The sequence below is a fragment of the Pelodiscus sinensis genome, chromosome 9 (assembly GCF_052426305.1).
Source record: "Pelodiscus sinensis isolate ZL-2025 chromosome 9, ASM5242630v1, whole genome shotgun sequence".
NCBI lineage: Eukaryota > Metazoa > Chordata > Testudines > Trionychidae > Pelodiscus > Pelodiscus sinensis.
Genome location: NC_143060.1, coordinates 37,659,569 through 37,680,720, shown reverse-complemented (window position 1 = coordinate 37,680,720; position 21,152 = coordinate 37,659,569). Strand labels below are relative to the sequence as shown.

Genomic DNA, 21,152 nt, shown 5'->3' with positions numbered 1-21,152 from the left:
GCAGAGTAGGTCCAGCTCCTGCTGCTGTGGCAAGTGTGGGGCCCAGGAGGAAGCAAGTTCTGTGTCTGCCCCACTCCAGGCCCCTCCAAGTAATCCCCTGGGTCACATGTCTCAGGGGAAGGGTGCAGTGGGGGCAGGAGGGATGTTTGGAAGAGAGGGTGGAGCCTGGGGCAGGGGGACTGCATCGAGTCACGCATTCCCTTTAGGGACGGTCCTGGGTGCCATCCTCCCATTCACTCTTATTTCATGGATGCACTCCTACTCACTCCATGTCAAGTGCTCTGTATGCCCCTTATCTCCCCATCTATGCCAGGGGCTTTGTACTCCCCTACCATTATCAGCCATTTCCCTCCCATGCCAAAGGCTATACATGCTTCCCTGTTTCTCTTCTAACACGGTCCCACATTCTTCCCTGATCAGAGGTTCAGAGGAACCCCCATTACCATTTTTGTTTCTGTGCGGGAGACAAGTCCATTATACATTTTAAACTGTAATGTGAGGCTGTATAGAGCTCCATGGGAGATATTTTTATGCTGGAATGTGTTGTTAGCTGCCATCAACAAGTTAAAGAGAATTACAGAGGTTCCCGAAGATGCTGATGCTGCCAAATACAAGGGCTGTGTGTTCCCCCATTTTCCCCTTTCACTTTCTCCAGTTTGCACTAAAATCAACAGATTTCTGATCACTGATTTCTAGAATTCCCTGAAATTTTGCACTCATATTACCATAGGGTCAGAAGGGACTGGAAGGATCATCTAGTCTAACCTCTGCCAAGATTCAGGATGTGTTATGTATGGGCAGCTCTACCTTGGAATTAGTCAGCATTCAAAAGTTAATACATTACAGACAGACCAACTGAAAGATCTATGCCATCACACTGAATTTAGGACTTTGCTTTGTTCAGCCAAAGCATTACAGGCAGTCCCCGGGTTACGTACAAGATAGGGACTGTAGGTTTGTTCTTAAGTTGAATCTGTATGTAAGTCGGAACTGGCGTCCAGATTCAGCCGCTGCTGAAACTGACCGCCAGTTCTGACTTACGTACAGATTCAACTTAAGAACCCCAAGCTTCCCCAAGTCAGCTGCTGCTGAAACTGATGAGTGCTGATTCCAGGAAGCCTGGTGCAGAGCAACTCTGCCTCGGGCTTCCTGTAGTCAGCGCTGGTCAGTTTCAGCAGGGGCTGACTTGGGGACGCCTGGGGCAGAGCAACTGGGGTGCTGCTGGGTTGCTCCAGTAGCACCCCTCGGCGCTACTGGACCAACCCAGCAGCACCCCAGCTGCTCTGCCCCAGGCGTCCTGATTCAGCCACTGCTGAAACTGACCAGCAGCGGCTGAATCAGGACCTGGGGCAGAGCAGCTGGGATGCTGCCGGGTTGGTCCAGTAGTGCCCAGAGCGGGTGCTGCGGGACCAATCCGCAGCGCCCCAGCTGCTCTGCTCCAGCGTCCAAAACAAAAGCCTGGTCTGCTGGGGGGGGGCACACTATCCGCGCCCCCCCCAGCAGACCAGGGACACGGGGAGCAGAGCAGCAGCGGCAGCGGGGTGCCGCGCCTCTGAGGCTTTGCTCTGGCAAAGTCTCAGAGGCACGGGACCCCTCTCCCCCGCGGCTGCGGCTTCAGTCCCGGTGCCTGTGGTCTGCTGGGGACCGTTCCCAGCAGACCACAGGCACCGGGACCCAAGCGGCAGCAGGGGGCGGGTTCCCGCGCTTCTGAGGCTTTGCCAGAGCAAAGCCTCAGAAGCGCGGGAACCGCCGCTGCTGCCGCTTGAAACCCGGTGCCTGTGGTCTGCTGGGGACCGTCCCCAGCAGACCACAGGCACCGGGACCCAAGCGGCAGCAGCGGCGGTTCCCGCGCTTCTGAGGCTTTGCTCTGGCAAAGCCTCAGAAGCGCGGGAACCCGCCCGGTGCCCCTGGTCTGCTGGAGACGGTCTCCAGCAGACCAGGGGCACCGGAGCAGCTTATGAATGGGGCTCTCTCGCCCCGGAGCTCGCAGGTAGCAATCCGCTACCTCGACCTCCGGGGCGAGAAAGCCCCGTTCGTAAGTGCGGATCCGACGTAAGTCGGATCCGCGTAAGTCGGGGACTGCCTGTATACCGAAAAGTGTTAAGATTGCAAGGAGAAGAAAAAAAAGTAAGTTATATATGTCAGGAGACTCAGTTGTGGCTTTCCTATCTTTTTAATGTTTGGCTTTGCAAGTCGAACCTACTTCAGTACAGGCAGTCCCCGGGTTACATGGATCCAACTTACATTGGATCCCTACTTACAAACAGGGTGAGGCAACCCTGCACTAGCTGCTTCCCCCCAGCAGACCAGGGAGACGCGAAGCTAGTGCCCGCCCCCCCCCCAGCAGACCAGGGAGACGCAGAGCGGCTTTTCTCAGCAGACACCTCATCTTGAGAATAAAGGACTGAGGGAAGTGAGGTGTGGAAGAATAAAACTGAGCTCTGGATAAATGTTTGGCTAGTTTCCCCTACAATATGTACCAGTTCCGACTTCCATACAAATTCAACTTAAGAACAAACCTACAGTCCCTATCTTGCACGTAACCCGGGGACTGCCTGTATTTTTCTATTAAAATGTCTTAGTTAATTTTTTTAACAGAACCCTAATGATTCAGAATAGTTGCAGAGATAACCTTGAAAAGACTGGACAGAAATTGTTATAATGACATCTGTCTCAGTGCAGGTCTATACAGAAAAGTTAGGTCAACTCAGCTGTGTTACTCAGGGGTGTGAAAAATCCACACCCAAGTGATACAGTTAAAACAACTTAATCCCTAGTGTAGACAGTACTAGATGGATAGAAGAATTCTCACCAGGTGGATTAAATTACAACAGGGGTGGGGAACTCAACCCACAGGTTGCCTTGATTCAGCCTGTGAGTCTGAGGCTAAGGTGCTCCTTCCCCCCAGCACAGCAAACTGGTGCTGGTGTTCCAGCCTTCTACGGGAGTGGATATGGTAGGTTAAATATTGGTTAATTGAATAGTCGAGTAACCTCATGAATTCTTATCTGTCAACTATTCTATAGTCCCCAGGGGCAGGGCCAGCAGCCTCTCTCTCTATCAGAGGCAGCAGTGCAGGGTGCCAGGCGGGAACTGGTCCACAAGGGGAGCCAGTTTAAAAACAGCTCCCCTTGTGGACTAGCTGCCTGTCACCCAGTGCTGCTACCTCTGATAAACAGGAAACAGCATGGGGTTGCAGCAGCCCCTGTGTAAGGGGGGAGGGGGAGGGAGGCAATCTGAGCTCCCCGACCTGGCGCAAGCTGGAACTGAGCCAGACTGCAGGCCAGCCTGCTAAAATAATTTACTGGCATGGGTGGGAAGAGGGTAGTCTATATCATTAACCGATAAGCTTTTGCTTAGCGATTCATTGTTTAATGGGTTACACTATTACATCCCTAGAGTGGATGGATCCCAGAGCCTCACAGGTCTGATCAAGGCAACAGCAGGCTTGGCCTGGCAGAGAGGAGGAAGCAACACGGAAATGCTTCCAGCAGGCAGTGCCCTCTCCCCCACATTGCTCCCATTGGCTAATGGAAGTGCTGGGAGGAGAGTGGAGGGAGCATTGTAAAGCTACACAAAGACAGCTGTGCCTAGTAGGTACCCCAATCTTTTGCTCCCACCACTCCTGCAGCCTTCCTCACAGAACCTGCAACCCTATCTGCAGCCTGTTCCTGACCCCTCTTTTCCACCAGACCCCACACACACACCCTAAGAGTACAAGAGAACAAGTCAAGCCATCATCTCACTTTTTACAAAGCAAGGTGCAACATACATATAAACAAAAAACTTATCTAAACAATAATTATAAGGAATTCACTCATTCTACTCTGCAGAGAGCGGTCAAATGGCTAGAGAAGGAGAGCCTCTAGCTTCTTGATATAAGGTAGAGGCAAGCAATTATTGTGAGGTGCCCGGTTTTTTGGTAACGAGTGCCACAATAAATGTTGGTAACACAAAAGCATCAAAAATCACTAAGTACAGTTACAGTTGCTTAGGGCAAACACCACCCACTTCAAAACTAAAACAATCAGGAAGTATGGAATAAAGCCATAAAACAATTCAAACCACCTTCAAAAATGGATACACCCTGATAGTATTTACTGCAAAAAAGTAGTCAATAGTTATTGCAATAATGGATGTGGAACCATCTATGCAACTTTAACTCTGCCCTGTGTAGAATGATGCTATACAACCCAGTTTGTAAGTGGTTTGATTTGGGTGATGTTTGTCCTTTAGGCTCAGGTCCAGACGGAACATTAAACAAAGGCCATCTACTCAGGCCTCGTATTAGGCAGAGTAGCCACAGTTTAGCTCCAACTCTGGTTCAGAGTGCAACAGAAAAGTTAAAAAGTTCAACCTAGTTGCAGGCAGTGCAGAAACAATTCAGCCTAGGCTATGAGGAGGGAAAGACTGCCACCCACGAGCTGGATGGCAGGAGGAGTGCAGACCCACTTGCTCTACTATGCCCCAACCCAGGGAGACTGGTTTGCCACCTAGTCAGCAGGAGTCCACATCACATCACAACATGCTAATTCACTCCTGATCATTAGGGAATCTTCACCGCAACACACTGATGCCCCTCAGATGGCAAAATGGCTAGCCTCGGGGCCTTGCTGATCCTGGGCCACACATACTCCTCTAGGCATACCTGTGGTCTCGAGATTGTCCTGATCAGTATGGAGGGTCCTGATAACACAAACAGCTTCTCAGGATCTAAGTCTGTCTGGGGTCCAGGCAATCCTGACAAATCATCAGCTTCTTCTGGGTCAGTGGTCTAGGCAGTCCAAGCCAATCATTGTCCTTCTTCAGGTTGGCAACAATCTCCCCATACAGGAGACTGGGAGGAGCATCGGTCTCCTTCAGTGGTGGGCTCTAACTGAGCCCTCATCTTCATCCTTTATATTTCTAGCTATGCCTCTCTGCTTTGGAAGGGGAGCACGGTAAGAGCAGTGTGGGCCCTCTGCCCACCAGGGTACAGTAAGGCAGCCTTCTCCTTCCAGATCAGAGAGATGCCAACCCACCTCACTACAGTGGGCCAGACAGTATGAGCTCCACAGAGCATTCTGCTTCCATGCTGCCTCCAGGAGTTGACTCTGCTTGTCCCTCTCACTACAGTGTCACTGGTCACTACAACTCTCTCAAGATGGTTGCTTTTCTGACCTCAAAATTAACTTCCAGCTCTCCACTGCTTCTATTTGGGGGACAGGAAGTCTGCAATGAGATCTCCAAACATATCACCCTGAGTTTACTGTTTCTCCACCCTCTGGATATTCAGCTGCTCAGCCACTGGTAAATGCCCTGTCCTTAACTATGGTGACTGGAGATGCCAAGGCTGGGAGAGTATGGAAAAAAAACCAAGTGGTTATTGTTTTCCAGAGAGGCAAAAATGCATTTTTAACATGGATTTTTGATTTCCCTCCCTGAGATAGGTAAATGGGTGTGTGTTCTTCACGTCAGGGGTTTGTAGAAAAGTAGATGGTCATAGCTAAAACTGCATGTTTGTCATGGCGGAAAACGTCACAGACAGCATGATTTGCCTGTTTGTCTCTTTTTTGGTGTGTCTGTGACTCACCCGGAAGCAGCTCTTGCTTCACAGAAACTAGGTCCAGCTTGCTGTGTGTTGTGGCAGAGAGCATACCAGTTCACAGTGCAACTCAAATTAGACCCATCTGACCCTGCATTAGAATAGGGAAAACAGGGTCAAACATGAGCAATGCTACAACCTCACATGCCAAGTCATAACACGTGGTGCTGCTGTTGCAGGGTCAGCAAAGCTGTGAGATGAGCGCAAGCTAGGCTTGTTCTCTGGTCCCCCACCCCCTCTGTCTGCACAGAGCTGAAGTGTCAAAAGAGAAAAGTACTTACTGCTGCAAGTCAGTGCCCTTAGATATCACACGCAGGAGGGCATTTTAATATAAAAAAAATCAGGGAGCAGTCATAGGAAATATAACTACTGGTGGAGGGAAAGGAAAAGAGGGCAGCGTCCACAATATCCTTGGGTACAGTAGTGGTCTAATGGTATAAAACCCTGTCCACCTCAAAAAATGGACAGTTATATATGCGGGACTGGGCTCGATGACCTCTCGAGGTCCCTTCCAGTTCTAGTGTTCTATGTCCAGTGTCAGTCAGTTTCCTACCATCTCTGGTTTTAATGTAAGTTCTTGTCAGCTGTTTGATATTTATCTGGCACTGAAAGGCATCCTGGTTGTAACCCCTCTTGGGCAAATGTCTAGCTCCAGCAATGTCCACAAATCCATCCTTATTTTGATAGCTGGGCCCAAGATGGTTGCTTCTCCCCCGATTGCAATGATATCTAGGATCTCAGAGCAGCTCTAAGCAACTAAACAAGACATGTTATAATGAGTGTTAAAGTAATATTAAACAAATGAGCCAATCCTGTGACTTAGCCAGCTTTTAAACGGGAAAGGGACCATCTGGACAGCTTGGCACCAGAGCAATGGAGGGTACACAGGTAAACAGACAGCTGTCTCCATCTCCAATAACTATGAAGCAGCAGGGATAGATGCTGGAGAACTGCCAAAGTAGCATACAGCAGCAGCACATCCATATAAACAACAGACTGATCTAGCTCAATGCACACCAAATTTAGTTCTCCTTGAATGAGAACTCCAATGTACACAATAAATACAGAAAGAGCTCTTTGCTAGGCTATGTTTACACAGATATTAAACGACTAGACCAATTAAGTTAGTGTGCACTAAATCCCCATGTAGCACAAAGTTTAAACTAATTTGTAAAATTCTCTAACAGTTAATCAATAGATATTAGGGATGTGAACAACTAATCAACTATCTGAAAAGCAAATGCTTATGGGATAGTCGACAGGCTACTCGACTAGTCACTTCTGATAGAGGCAGCAAGGGGGGAGGAAGAGAAGGGAGTACTTTAAAGAGACAGTGCTGCGTGGAGCCCAGGATCAGCTGGAGACTCCCCTGCTGATCCCAGACTCTATGCGGCGCTGCCACTTTGAAATGCTGCAAGAAGCCTGACACCGGGCTCTCTGCAGTGTTTCACAGTGGCAGCGCTGCATGGAACCTGGGGTCAACAGGGGAATCCCCAGCTGATTCCGGGCTCCACAGGCCATTGCCACTTTGAAATGCCACAAGGAGCCTGACACCAGGCTCCCCATGGCATTTCAAAGCAGCAGTGCCACCTGGCACCAGGGGGGAAGTACCCAGCTGACCCCAGACTCCATGCTGTTGCTACACTTCAAAGGCAAAAGCGCCCTATCGAGTAATCGAATAGTTGATGCAAAAATGCATTGACTATTCAATTAGTCAGTTACTCAATATTTAACATCCCTAGTAGATAAGTATTTTCTTGTAAACAAGACCTCTGTTTTACTACTAAAAAGTACCATTGGTAACACTAATTTCCAAAGAGCATTCACAGGAGATAGTTATGTATTTTATATGTAAGCTAGAAAAGCTAAATATAGTGCACAATTCTAGGGCTTTGTACTAAGTACCATATTATAGGCTGAGGCTCTTTCATCCAGGATTTAGCAACATCCATGGTCCAAGCAAGACCAAGAAGGCTGCTGGACCAGAGAGCGCCAGCCGCAGAGGTTGCCAACAGCTCGGTGGCAGATCAGGAGCCTGCAGGGAGCCCAGTGAGCAGTGCAGCCAGTGGATGTGAATGGAGCACCAGCAACAGAGCTCCGTCAGGAGCAGGGAGCCCTGGCCGGTAGCCAGGAGCAGATCCCCACAAGTGGGCCAGCACTAGAGCATCGCTGAGGGTAGAGAGCCCGGCTGGCAGCCAGGAACAGAGCACCACCAAGTGGCAATAAGCAGTCCACTGGGCTAGCTGGCAGAGTCAGATCCCCACCAGCACACCAGAAGCAGTGGAGCCTGGCAGGCAGGCTGGGGCAATGCGCTGGCCAGAGCTGGTGAGCCAGGAGGGGAGTTCCAGAGGCTTGACCTACTCTGGTCCTGCAAACTCACTTGCTCAGGACCACTCAGTTCCAGAGGTTATTGGGCCAGGAAGGTCAAACTTGAATCTACATTTGTACAAAGCAAATCAACTGTTAGCACTCAGTAAGTAAAATGTATTGCTTTTGCTGTTTTTACTCAAAGTTTTAGAATACACTGACACATAAAATGCACTAGAGTGGAAATTACAGAAACAGGCATAAATATGAGAACTGGGTAATTTATTGTGAAATATTCCACTATATGGATATTTCAGTCAGAGGCATTCATAAAGAACACCAATATATTAGTTCCAGTAAAAGATTGTTTTGTGTCACTTTTTCCCCCCCAATAACTTCTGTGAGATTTGGATAGGAGAATGCATTACAATGCAAAAGAACATATGCTCCTAAATGAGACTACAGGCTGAACCTCTCTAATCCAGAACTGTCTGGTCTGGAAACATCTATCGTCCAGAATTATTCCGATTAGCCAGATGTCCACTTTCTATGGGTGTGGCCAAGTTTCCTATGCTCCCATAGAGTTTGTTTACAGCCACCAGTCCTAGCTCTGTGTTCTGTACTGTTATTTAGCTCTAATTTACCCCTAAATGTCTTCTAACAGTCCAATAAGCAGTGGAAGTGTTGGTAATTCTGCTAGACAATGTAGAGGCACATCCAGCTGTAAGGTAGTAAAGTGACCTTTTCCCTACTAAGATATACAATATACTATTATTGCATCACTTAAGGAACTTGTATATTAATTACTACATGACTTGAGTCATACTTTACATTGCCCTTAATCCCAAAGGCATCAGAAAAGCAGGTCAAAGTTGGAAGAGAAGTTACATTTTTTGCAAATACTCTGCATAAATCAATATTAGGAAAGGTACCATGATACTTTGTGCAAGACACATGTGTTCCAAATCTCTCCAATAAACAACTCTTTGATTTACTTAAGAAAATATTTTTCTAAGTTTTATTTTATTCTTAAATGAGGGCAGGCAACACCTGCACTATCCTTCACGAAAGTCATTAAAACAGAATTTCAAAGTCCAAACACTTTTAAAAGTGAAATTTATCTTTCCCTGCACCAACGGATCACAGGCAGAGAAGTTACAAAGCGGAAAGAATTCCACCACAAAAAAAGAATACTCTATAGGCTGGACTAGAGACTACAACTTCTCCACACACCTTGCTCAGTTACCCAACTAAATCCAGCAGGTGAAGAAATACTGAGAGGAAGGTGACATGATCAAAGTGACAAGCAATGAAAATTATTTTAGCAGAAGCATTTGGATTAGATTCGAGGACAGCAAGGTTGCACAATCAAAGTGCAACAACTTAACAACTCGTCCAAGCAAACAAAAGAATTAACTACAAAAATCCTATCTTAGCCCAAACCCTTTAATTTGGAAGCAAAGGTTTGCCTTTTCACTTCAAATTGCTTTGGCATATTTTGTTGAATTAAAATAAATCTTAAGAAATACTATCCTTACTTGTCATTCTGACAAACTGACTACTTCCTACAACAGTAGTCATTGTTACTGTTGCTGTCGCTGTGCAACACATCATCATGAAGCAGTTTTCAGAACCTGCCTTATTGGAGCTGCATCAGTGTTTAATATCGTGACATGTTTATGACAGTTTGTATGAAAGACACTATCAAAATGAAAAAGTTATTACTCAAACATTGCTAAATTCTTACTTAAATCTGCTATTTACAGCTAGTACAGTGTATCTTTTTACAAACCATTTCATCTTCCAGAGAAGTGAGGAACCTTTTTTGGGTCAGGGCCACTGACCCACAGAAAAGTCAGTTGAGGGCCACACACAAGGGAGAAGCCAAAAAAAAAACCCCAACAAAAAAAAAAAACCTCACTGACATAGCTCCCAAATGAGGCGAAAGACACTCCCCATATTCCCCTTGCACACTAGAGCCTGGGGGGGGGGGGGGGCAGCCTAGTAGATTTTGTGCTTCCAGCCCCACCGTGGGGCAACAGGGGGTCAGGAGCAGCAGCAAGGGCTTCCCAATGCTGGGGGTGGCCCTGAGCTTCAGAGGACTGCAACTAGGCAAGTAGGGGGCCACATCAGGCTACTGGGCCTGAGGTTCCCCACCCCTGTTCTAGAGATCCACCATCCTGATTTATTTATGTTTGTGCAACACTCAGAAGTGTTGTGTGTGTTAAGTATGCACTAAGTATGCCTGTAATACATTGTCAATTAGTCAGTGACAGCAAAGAATAGGTTGTATTTAATTATAGATTGCTAACATATCACGCACCTCCCCCACTACTTCCTAACAGGAACAGCTTCATCACAAAACTCACTCTTCAGTTACACCAATTAGCTAACCCAATGACATAGGAAAACAAATATACCAAAATTCAGATGCTCCGCTGCCCTGAATTTCTTATTGATACAACATACTCTGCTATCACAACAGACGACATAGAACAGAGCTACATCACTCACAGCCCAATCTCCGTTCCATGCAACAAGACCCACTCTGGGTGAAGGATGAAGATAATTTGCCTTCACTCTCCAAGTTGGGTGGCTGTGAATTCTCTCTCCAGCAGCACTTACCAGGCTGAGGGAGAGTGAATGGCGAGGGAGAAAGCCAGCTCTGTCTCCTGAACAGAAGGGTTTTCTTGGCAGAACATGTCATGCCCGGGGGGGGGGGGGGGGGGTGTCACATTGCCAGGCCGGGCCTAGAGGCGGTGGGCGACCAGCAGGGCTCTCCACAACTTACTTTCCGCCCATCTCCCCCTCTCTCACACCCCAAACATCCCTCACCCCGCCCCTGCCCAGCCCTCCGCCACCCGCCTCTTCCCCCATCCAAACCACCGCTGCCCCTCCAGCCCCTTCTACTCTAACCCTGCCCCGCCCTCTCTATCCCCTCCCCTTCGGCCCCCACTCCTGCCCCGCCTCCCCCAGCTCCGTCCCTTCCCCCCACTCCCGGAACCGGGGCTGCCCTTTACCCGCGCTGGGCGGCCGCTCTCCGGCGCTTGTTGAGGAGGCAAAGCAGGACGCAGGCGGCCGCGCCGGCCACCACGGAGTGGCGCGCGGTCAGGTACTTGCTGTAGGCGGCCATGGCGCGAGCGCGGCGGCCGGGGGAAATGAGCGGATCCGAGCCCAGTCAGAGGCTGACGCGGGGAATGCCGGGAACTGACGGAGCTGCTGGTGCTCAGCCCCGCCCCCTCAGGCCGGCTCGGGTAAAGCGGCCTCGGCTCCTCCTGTCACTCAAGGTGTGGAGGAAAGGTCGGTGGGGTCCCGGGCAAGCCGCGGGCGCTCCGGCACGCGAGCTGCCGTTACGGCCCGGGGCCCTCCGCCGCGTGCGCAGCCCTGCCCGTGTGTCCTGCGCTGAGGGACCGAGTGGCGGGTCCCTGCCCCGGGCCGTGCCCTGCAGCTCCCCTCTAACCCAGAGAGACCTGGCAGCTATGGCTGGGTGCGGCTGTTTGCAGTAGATTAGAGGCTGTGTTTAGACTGGCAAGTTAGCTGCTTTTGCGGAAAAACTTGCCAGCTGTCTACACTGGCGGCTTGAATTTCCGCAAGAACACTGATGATCTCATGTAAGAAATCAGTGCTTCTTGCGGAACTACTGTGCTGCGCCCGTTCGGGCAAAAGTCCTTTTGCACAAAAGCTTTTGCGCAAAAGGGCCAGTGTAGACAGCTCAGATTTGTTTTGCACAAAAAAGCCCCAATCGCGAAAATGGCGATCGGGGCTTTTTTGTGCAAACGCAAGTCTAGATTGGCACGGACGCTTTTCCGCAAAAGTGCTTTTGCAGAAAAACGTCCGTGCCAATCTAGACGCTCTTTTCCGCAAATGCTTTTAACAGAAAATTTTTCTGTTAAAAGCATGTGCGGAAAATCATGCCAGTCTAGACGTAGCCAGAGAGTGTGAGGGGAGGGTTCCAGTGCCATCTTGCAGGGCTAGCCTCTGCCCCTGCTTGAAGGCCTCCTCAGTTACTTCACTCCCCTGCCTCTGCTCCTTCACCTCCCTCAGTCCCTGCTTCTGCACTTCCTCCAGTCTAAATCTCCCAGAGAGTGCACCTCCTGGTGCCTCCACTTCTGCACATCCTCAGTTCCTGCACCTCACTGAGTCCCTGCATCCCCTGAACCTCTAATTCTGCACCTCATCATGCTGGTGCAGGGCAGTACTAGATTTATGCCAGAGCAAGAGACTGGAACAGCATAGAGGGGCCAGATTTTCACACCTTCATACACACGCTGAACATTGTTTTAATACTCTGTGTACAAACTGGCTACGTCTACACTGGCATGATTTTCCGGAAATACTTTTAACAGAAAAGTTTTCTGTTAAAAGCATTTTCGGAAAAGCGCGTCTAGATTGGCAGGACGCTTTTCCGCAAAAGCACTTTATGCGGAAAAGTGTCCGTGGCCAATCTAGACGCGCTTTTCCACAAAAAAGCCCCAATCGCCATTTTCGCGATCAGGGCTTTTTTGCGGAAAACAAATCTCTGCTGTCTACACTGGCCCTTTTGTGCAAAAGTCTTTCGGAAAAAGACTTTTGCCCGAACGGGAGCAGCACAGTACCGTATTTTCCGGCGTATAATGCGACTGGGCGCATAAGACGACACCCTAATTTTTTAGTTAAAAGATAGGGTTTCGTCTTATACCCCAGCGCCCCTCCGCCTCCGCTCCCGGTGTCCCTGGTCTGCTGGAGACGGTCCCCAGCAGACCAGAGGCACCGGGAGCAAAGCCGCAGCAGCGGCGGGGTCCCGTGCCTCTGAGGCTTTGCCAGAGCAAAGCCTCAGAAGCGCGGCACCCCGCCGCCACTTCGGCTTTGCTCCCGGTGCCTCTGGTCTGCTGGGGACCGTCTCCAGCAGACTAGGGACACCAGGAGCAAAGCCTCTGAGGACGCCCCGGCAGCAGGACAGCCCCGGCGCACCTGGGCTGCCCCACCGCCGGAGCCCCTCCGCAGCTTTGCAAAGCCTCAGGGGAAGCCGGCGACAGGGCATCCCAGGCGTGCCTGAGCTGCCCCGCCACTGGCTTCCCCCCGAGGCTTTGCAAAGCCGTGGAGGGGCTCCGGTGGCAGGGCAGCTCAGGCGCACCTGGGATGCCCTGCCACCGGCTTCCCCCGAGGCTTTGCAAAGCCGCATACCCGGCGTATAAGACGACCCCCGATTTTGGGGGGATGTTTTTTAACATCAAAAGTCGTCTTATACGCCGGAAAATACGGTATTTCCGCAAAAACACTGACAATCTTACATGAGATCGTCAGTGCTTTTGTGGAAATTCAAGCGGCCAGTGTAGACAGCTGGCAAGTTTTTCCACAAAAGCAGATGATTTTGCGGAAAAACTTGCCAGTCTAGACACAGCCACTATGTTTTGTTAGGTTTCATTTGAAAACTAACAGTTCACTGGCCAACATTATTATGAGCATATTACATTATATGAACATTAGCTGAAATTATGACTGTGTTTCCCAGACAAGGGAGAGGGTAAACCTGTTTCTCAACCGACAAGCTAAGGCCCCCAGCCATCATCAAAGCTGATTGGCAATCACCTATCAAGTGTTTCTTTTGCAAGGAATGAGGGCAGGAACAGGTGGAGCTGCATTTTAGCAAGAAACAACATGGAACCTCTTTTACCATGAAACTTGGTCTCCTTCCTGTGGGATGGAACTTTATCTAGGGCAGGGTTACTCAACTTTGGAAGCTCTGGGGGCCACAATGATACAGCACATGCTGAGGGCCACAAATTAAGTGTGGTTGCATATGCATTCAAATATATGCAAATAGCTTCTTTCACACTGATGGTCATGAATACAAAGATGAAGCCTTAAGCCGCAGTGCCAGATCCAAATGTGGCCAGTGTGAGCCAGTCAGCACGTCTCAGGCTCCGCTCATAAGGCTTAGCAGCCTGCACTTCCCACAATGCCCCGGCACTCCTGGCACCTCCTCCCTGGGGGCTAGAAACACCAACAGCCTGTACCCATCTGTTCCAACTAGCCTGTCCGCTTGCATCTTTCAGTTCTCACCCTGCCTGGGAGATGCCTCGCCTTTGTGGAGTGTGTTTCCAGTGGAGGCCATGTTCAAAGTATCCCACCTGTCTGCGAGTTGAGCCCTGTGTAAACCAAAACTGCACCACAGACCTCAAACAAATGGCCATGGGCCGTGTGCTGAGTAGCCCCGATGTAGGGAAAACTTTCAGGAAAATGCCTTTCGAAAGATGATCAGAGTACAAAAGGAAGGGGTAAAATCCCCCAGGTGTTCCCTTGCTCCATTTCATCTAAGAAGAAAAAGGAACCAGCCCTTTGATTCTGAGGTGGTTGCTGATCTGAGAGCTTAGTTAACAATGTTGCTGAGAACTTGTAATAAGGATTTACCTTGAAACAAGTCTAGTTTGGTAAGTTTTAGCTAATAGAAAGTGTTCTAACTTTATTTCTTTTGTAACATTTGTAATCTCAGATAATATCTGCTCATGAAGCTTCCAAATTACTCATCAAGTTTTTTCTCTCTTTTCCCTTAGAGCTTGTGGTATTTAAACTATGGTCACCAGTGTAATATTTTATCATCTTACATTAAAATATTTTTTTCCTTTTTTATTGGGGGGGATTTTGTTAAGCAATGAGAAAGTTATCTTAAATTTACATTTTGTTCTGAAATGCATTTTCTAGTTCTTACTCCAATTACTATTTTAATCTTCCAATGTCAACCTCTCTGTGGCATTATTTGCATATTAAGAACCTGTCTAAATGTGGAGTTGCACAAATTTAAAATGCAAACTACATATGACAGTTTTCACCCCACTATCAGCCTCAGCCTGGACCAGTCTACACAAGAGATCCACTTCCTGGACACTACAGTATGAATGGTCACATAAACACCACCGTATACCAAAAACGTACTGACTGCTATGCTTACCTACATGCCTCCAGCTTCCATCCCGGACACACCACACAATCCATTGTCTACAGTGAAGCACTAAGGTACAACTGCATTTGCTCCAACTCCTCAGACAGAGACAAACACCTACAAGATCTTCACCAAGCATTCTTAAAACTACAATACGCACCCAAGGAAGTGAGGAAACAGATGGACAGAGCCAGACGTGTACCCAGAAGCCTCCTGCTATAAGACAGGCCCAACAAAGAAAATAACAGAACACCACTGGCCATCACCTACAGTCTCCAGCTAAAACCTCTCCAATGCATCATTAGTGATCTACAATCCATGCTGGATAATGATCCCTCACTCTCATAGACCTTGGGAGGCAGGCTAGTCCTCGCCTACAGACAGCCCGCCAACCTGAAGCAAATTCTCACCAACAAGTATACACCACACCATAGTAACTCCAACTCAGGAACCAATCTCTGCAACAATCCTCGGTGCCAACTCTGTCCACATATCTACACCAGCGACACCATCAAAGAACCTAACCACATCAGCCACACCAACACTGGCTCATTCACCTGGACATCTATCAATGTAATATATGCCATCATGTGCCAACAGTGCCCCTCTGCCATATACATTGGCCAAACTGGACAGTCCCTATGTAAAAGAATAAATGGACACAAATCAGATATCAGGAATGGTAACATACAAAAACTTGATGAGAATACTTACATTTCCTTGGGCACACAGTAGCAGATTTAAAAGTAGCCAGCCTGTGAGAAAAAAACTTCAGAAACAGACTTCAAAGAGAAACTGCAGCGCTACAATTCATTTGCAAATTTGACACTACCAATTTAGAATTAAACAAAGACGTTGTGTCTAGACTGGCAAGTTTTTCCGCCAAATCATTTGCTTTTGCGGAAAAACTTGCCAGCTGTCTACACTGGCCGCTTGAATTTCCGCAAGAACGCTGACAATCTCATGTAAGATCGTCAGTGTTCTTGCGGAAATACTATGCTGCTCCCGTTCGGGCAAAAGTCTTTTTCCGAAAGACTTTTGCACAAGAGGGCCAGTGTAGACAGCACACTACTCTTTTGCGCAAAAAAGCCCCGATGGCTAAATTGGCGATCGGGGCTTTTTTGCGCAAAAGCACATCTGGATTGGCACGGACGCTTTTCTGCAAAACGTGCTTTTGCGGGAAAGTGTCCGTGCCAATCTAGATGCTCTTTTCCGAAAATGCTTTTAACGGAAAACTTTTCCGTTAAAAGCATTTCCGGAAAATCATGCCAGTGTAGACGTAGCCAGACTGTGAATGCCCAGCCAACTACAAAAGCAGTTTCTTCTCTGTTGGTGTTCACACCTCCATATCAGCTGCTAAAAGTGGGCCACATCCTCCCTGACTGAATTGACCTCGTTACCTCTGGCTGTCCTCTTGATTGGTACTCCTTTCTTTTCATGTGCCTGTATATTTATACCTGCCTCTGGAATTTCCACTTCATGCATCTGACAAAGTGGGTCTTTGCCCACAAAAATTTATGCTCCAATAAATCTGTTCGTCTATAAGGTACCACAGGACTTCTCGTTGTTTATGAAGATTCAGACTAACATGGCTATCCCCTCTGATACTTGTAATAGTATAATTATAACAGCATAAAGCCAGTTATATACTAAAAAGCATTTGCTGGCATACCTGTGTCTGCAAAACCTCCTTGTGTAGGCCTAGTTTGCCAGCAAAAATGTGCTTTTGCTGATATAACAAGGACTGTTTTTGGCAAGCAAAATAAATTGTATTGTCAAAACAGCTTTCATGCTGGTATAAGTAACTACATCTACACCAAGGATTTGTTAGTAATAAAAGTATTGGGGGAAGGGAGGAGAAATAATCACACCAATGCCAGGTTTACATTACAGAACCTTAGCCTGTATAGCAGTGGTCACCAACCAGTAGATCAGGATCTACTGGTAGATCTTGGAGCCTCTGACAGGGAATCTTGACTGGTTTGGCCAAGAGGCTACCAAGTGCCAGCACTTCAGCTGCCCCTCTCTGCACTGCCTGCACCTAGAACCCCCTCCTACATCCCAACTGTCTGCCCCAAGGTGAGGTCAGAGACTCTCTCGCACTCCAAATCCCTTAATCCAAGACCAGAGCTAGCACCCCAACTCGCTGCCCCTGCCTGGTAAAAGGGAGGGAGGATGGGGAAAGAAGGGAGATTGGAGTGAGCAGGGGAGGGGTCTCGGGGGAGGGTCACAAAGGAGGCGGGGCAAAGGTATCTGGGTTTGAGGTAGATCTTGGATTGCACTTAAATTAAAAAAGTGATCTCATGCTTAAAAAGGTTGGAGACCACTGCTGTATAGCTATGCTGGCAAAGCTGACTAGTGCTGAATCATCATAAACTGGCAGAAGATCAGCTGGCATAAGCCCTTCATTTTCCCAAATGTTGGACTGTTGGACTGTGTGTAGACCAAGCTTTAAATTAGCAGAGCAGCCCAATAGATTGAACATTTATATATTGATAAAAAGGTGCCTAGCAGCTATATTTAAACTAATATAGTTAAACTGATACAAAAACTATGTGTACCCATCCTTGATTATCAGACTCTCTCCTCACCTAAAAGTTACTGTATTTTCTCTTTGCCAGTAATCCCTTTCTTCTCTATTCCTGCTCAAGTTCTCGATGTTTATCTTCACTATTTTGTGCCCAGGGTGGTGCTTTGCATACCTGTTGTCAGTTTTATCATGTTCCTAGCTGGTCTGCTATATTTGACTGGCTGTGTCAGGTAAGGTAGAGAGTGCCATATTGTCATTTTTATTCTCTTCAGCAGGGGTGGACAATAATTTTTAAGGCGGGGGAGCCACAGGGTCTGAGATTGCAGGTGGAGTATAGAAGGGAGCTTGGGATAGAAGACTGGGGTGCAGGAGGGAGTGTGGGGTCTGAGAGGGAGTTTTGGTGAAGGAGGAGGTTATGATCTGGGGTAGGGACTTGGGATGCAGGGTCCAGGAGGGGTATTGAGTGCAGGAAAGGATTCTGGCCAGGGGAGAGGTACAGGAGGGTGTGTCTGGGAGAGAGTCATAACCTGGAGGAGGTGGGGAGATGGCAAACAGAGGGTTTGGGCCATGGCCTGAGGCAGGTAGTTAGGGAGGAGTGGGACAAAAGGAGCCATTTTTAGCTTACAACCTAAAGCTTCTTTAAAGCATCAGACCCAGAAGCTCTCATACTTCTGCTGGGATTCCAGTGTGTTCACTGACTATTACTTGGTTTTCTTGTTGGATTTTTTTCTTTTGCCCCTCTCTCTGTTCTCAATTACTGTATGTTCTGTCTTCCCTCACATGCAAGCATATACCCCAACGTGGTGATTACAACCAGAACCACTTGCCCTCCTGTTGCTAGTGTACACTGAAAATGTGGATTGACCTACATATGTCAAACTTTAAAAACAACAAATAGTCTAGTAGCACTTTAAAGACTAACTAAAGTATTTGGGTTTTTTTAAGGTTTTCCTCTTACAGACTAATTTGGCCACCCTTCTGAAGCTACCTATGTCAGTCAGGGATGTGAAAAAGTTCACACCCCTCAGCACAGGGGTTGGCAACTTTATCAAACCAAAGAGCCAAACTACATCAAAATTCAGAACAAGTGGTTGACACATAAGAATGCCCATTTGCATGACTGAAAATATACAACTTAATATTATTGATAATATTATTGATAATTGACATAATGATTAGTAATAGCATAAATGAAATGAAACACTGTACTCACAGACTTTATTTAAGGGGACTCCTGCATCTTTCCTTGAAGTTTACATCATAAGTGGTCAAATCCAGTTTCATGCACACATTCAGGCTGTCTGTCAGGGATGTGGAGCGTATGAGTGGCTCAGAGTGTTTGCCAGAATGGGGGCTGCACTGCAGGTCCTGAGACAGGCTACTGCCTGATTATGGCCTTGTTGGCCATAGCTCCATCACACAGAGCAAGCCACCTGCCATGCAGCCCACCCAGAGAGCAGCTACCACCAGCTTCCTCAGGGCTGGAGCTGCAGCCTGGACTCCAGCTCTTCCACATGACCAGGCTGGCCCATACCCTGCCTCTTCTGGGGGTGGGGAGTGGTCTCCTTCCTACCTTGCTCTGAAGCCCATGGTGGCCCTGCTGGGTGTGGAGGGAGTCTGCAGGAGCTGTCTTGGTGAGTGTGTCTGAGAGAAATAGGGGAAGCCATCCACTTTGGGCAATGAGGAAAGCCTCTAGGCAACATATCTGTATTCTGGTGGGGGCTTTCTTTTCCCACCAGCAGGAAGATGGTGCTGGTTCTTCAACCTCTGTGTGTGTGGGGAGAGGGGAAGAAAGAAAGGAGAGAACAGGCATGGGTGGGATTCAAACTCATAGTCCCAGACACTACAGGCTGATGCCTTACCCATTAGGCCACTGGGACCCACCTCCTGACAGTCAGCTGATCCCTTACCTATCAGGCCACCCTCCCCACCACCACCTTCAGCCCACTCCTGCATCCAGTGGGGCTGACTGGGTCAATTTAATCATAGTCTTCAAGTGAGCTCTCAGCATTGCTTCGTTACCAGCCTGTTGCTCACTCTTAAAAGTGGTACTCAGGTTTTAGCCAAGCAGTACCAGTTACAAACAATCTTTTCCTCTCGCACTGCTGCTTAGTCGGTGAAGTCATCATAAGGACACTGTGCCCTTTCAAAGGCAGTGCCACGCAGCTCAGCAAGGAAACCAGCTCAGACATTTTGTTGCTGTTTCATTGAATGTTCTTCCCTTGTCTACAAGTGTAGGTCAGTGGGTACTGGGGCCACTCTGGACGGGAGGTCTCCAGGACTGCAGCAGGGCGCTGGCCAGCTGCTGATGTGCCTGCAAGGAACAGGAGCCCAGTGAGGTTTGCAGCCCCAGTGTGTGGGCCCAATACATGCATGGGGGTGTGGCTGGGCTCAGCCCACAGGGTGGGAAGCGGGTCTGGGCACAGAGAGCTTGTAGGACCCAGCACCAGGGGCTCAGACTCAGCTTTACTTCATCTGCATCAGAAGTTCTAACACAGTGGTCTCCAACCTTTTTACACCCAAGATCACTTTTTAAATGACAGAACAAGCCAAGATCTACCGCCTTGCCCTTTCTTTGAAGCCCCTCCTCTCTATTCTCCTCCTCTCCATCACTTGCTATCCCTAACCCTTATACTGCTGCTTTTTTCCCAATTTTTCTGTAGGAAGAGGTTTTTCCAACATTTGGCCTGTCTAGACTGGACCAAATGTCAGAAAAAACCCTTCTTTTGGAAGCCACCTTATTCTTCGTGAAAAGAGGACTATAGGGGTGATCGAAAGATCATGTTTGCTCTTCCACTAAAAGAAGCAGAAGAACAAATGCATTCATGGATGCAGAAGAGTTTTTCTGGGATATCTCCGGAATCCTGAAAAACTCCTGCAGTCTAGCCGTACCCTTGCTGGGTTGAGACAGGATGTGTAGGCTCTGGGGTGGGAATGAGGGATTTGGGTGTGAGAAGGGGTGAGGTGCAAGCTCTGGGAGGAAACCTGGATGAAGGAGGAGGTGGATAAGGGGACGCTGGCTTGGGGAGGGGTCTCCAGGCTGGGCAGTGTTGGGGTCAGATGTAGGGTTAGGGTACTAAGCAAGCCACAGACTTCTAGATGTGAGGGTTCAGGAATTTGGGTGGGATATGTGAGGCGCTCAGGGCAGGGGGTTCCAGTGTACGATAGGCTCAGATGTAGGGTCTGGGGGAAAGTGGAGTGCAGGAGGGTTATGATGCTGTGGCCAGATGGGGGCTTGGCCCCAATTGGGGGTTTGTTGGCCAGGCTTCATTTTTAAATAAAATGCTGTGTCAAACACAAAAAGTTTCTGCATTGTCTTTATTTCTGAGAAAGACAGGGAACCTTTTTTGAGTCAGGGATCACTGACCCACAGAAAAGTCAGTTGGGGCCACACCAGTGAGATGCAAAAAAAACCTTCTCCAACCCCCCCTCCCCAAACTTCACTAATGTGGCCCCAACTCTGTTGATGGGAGTAGGGGACATGGTACTGGGGAAGGGTGCTAGTGGGTGCTTTGGCAGGGGACAAGGTGCCAGTGGGGACTGAGTTCTGTAGCTGAGGGAAGGGGAGAGGGAACAGGGTGCCGGGACGGGAGAGGACAGGGTTCTGCAGCTGGGGACAGGGTGCCACTGGGGACAGGGTTCTGTGGGTAGGGACAGAGGAACGGGGACAGAGTTCTGTGGCTGGGGAATGGGAAGAGGGGGCAGGGAACAGGGGGCAGGGAGGGAATAGGGAACGGGGACAGGGAATGGGGGCACAGGAGGGCAGGGAGTCTTCTGCATCCACCTCCTCCCAGGATTCCCCCCCCCCCAGA

The 21,152-nt window shown here is 48.6% G+C and overlaps 1 protein-coding gene and 1 non-coding gene across 3 annotated transcripts in view; both read right to left on the bottom strand.

Moving 5' to 3' along the window:
* ABCD3 (ATP binding cassette subfamily D member 3) overlaps positions 1–11,116 on the bottom strand; it is a 56,915-nt gene extending 45,799 nt beyond the window's left edge. The window contains exon 1 of one of the 2 annotated variants that reach the window (XM_075936566.2): positions 10,912–11,116. In XM_075936566.2, coding sequence (XP_075792681.2) covers positions 10,912–11,024 — 113 coding nt within the window. In that variant the 5' untranslated portion in view covers positions 11,025–11,116. Of the gene's footprint in view, positions 1–10,516; positions 10,609–10,911 lie in introns of those variants that run through there. The other variant, XM_025180218.3, reaches the window with a different exon arrangement.
* An 8,248-nt stretch (positions 11,117–19,364) lies between these two features.
* On the bottom strand, positions 19,365–19,499 carry LOC112544287 (small nucleolar RNA SNORA76). The gene has a single exon (XR_003087618.3). It is a non-coding gene; the product is annotated as a small nucleolar RNA SNORA76 (small nucleolar RNA).
* Positions 19,500–21,152: the final 1,653 nt, after the last annotated feature.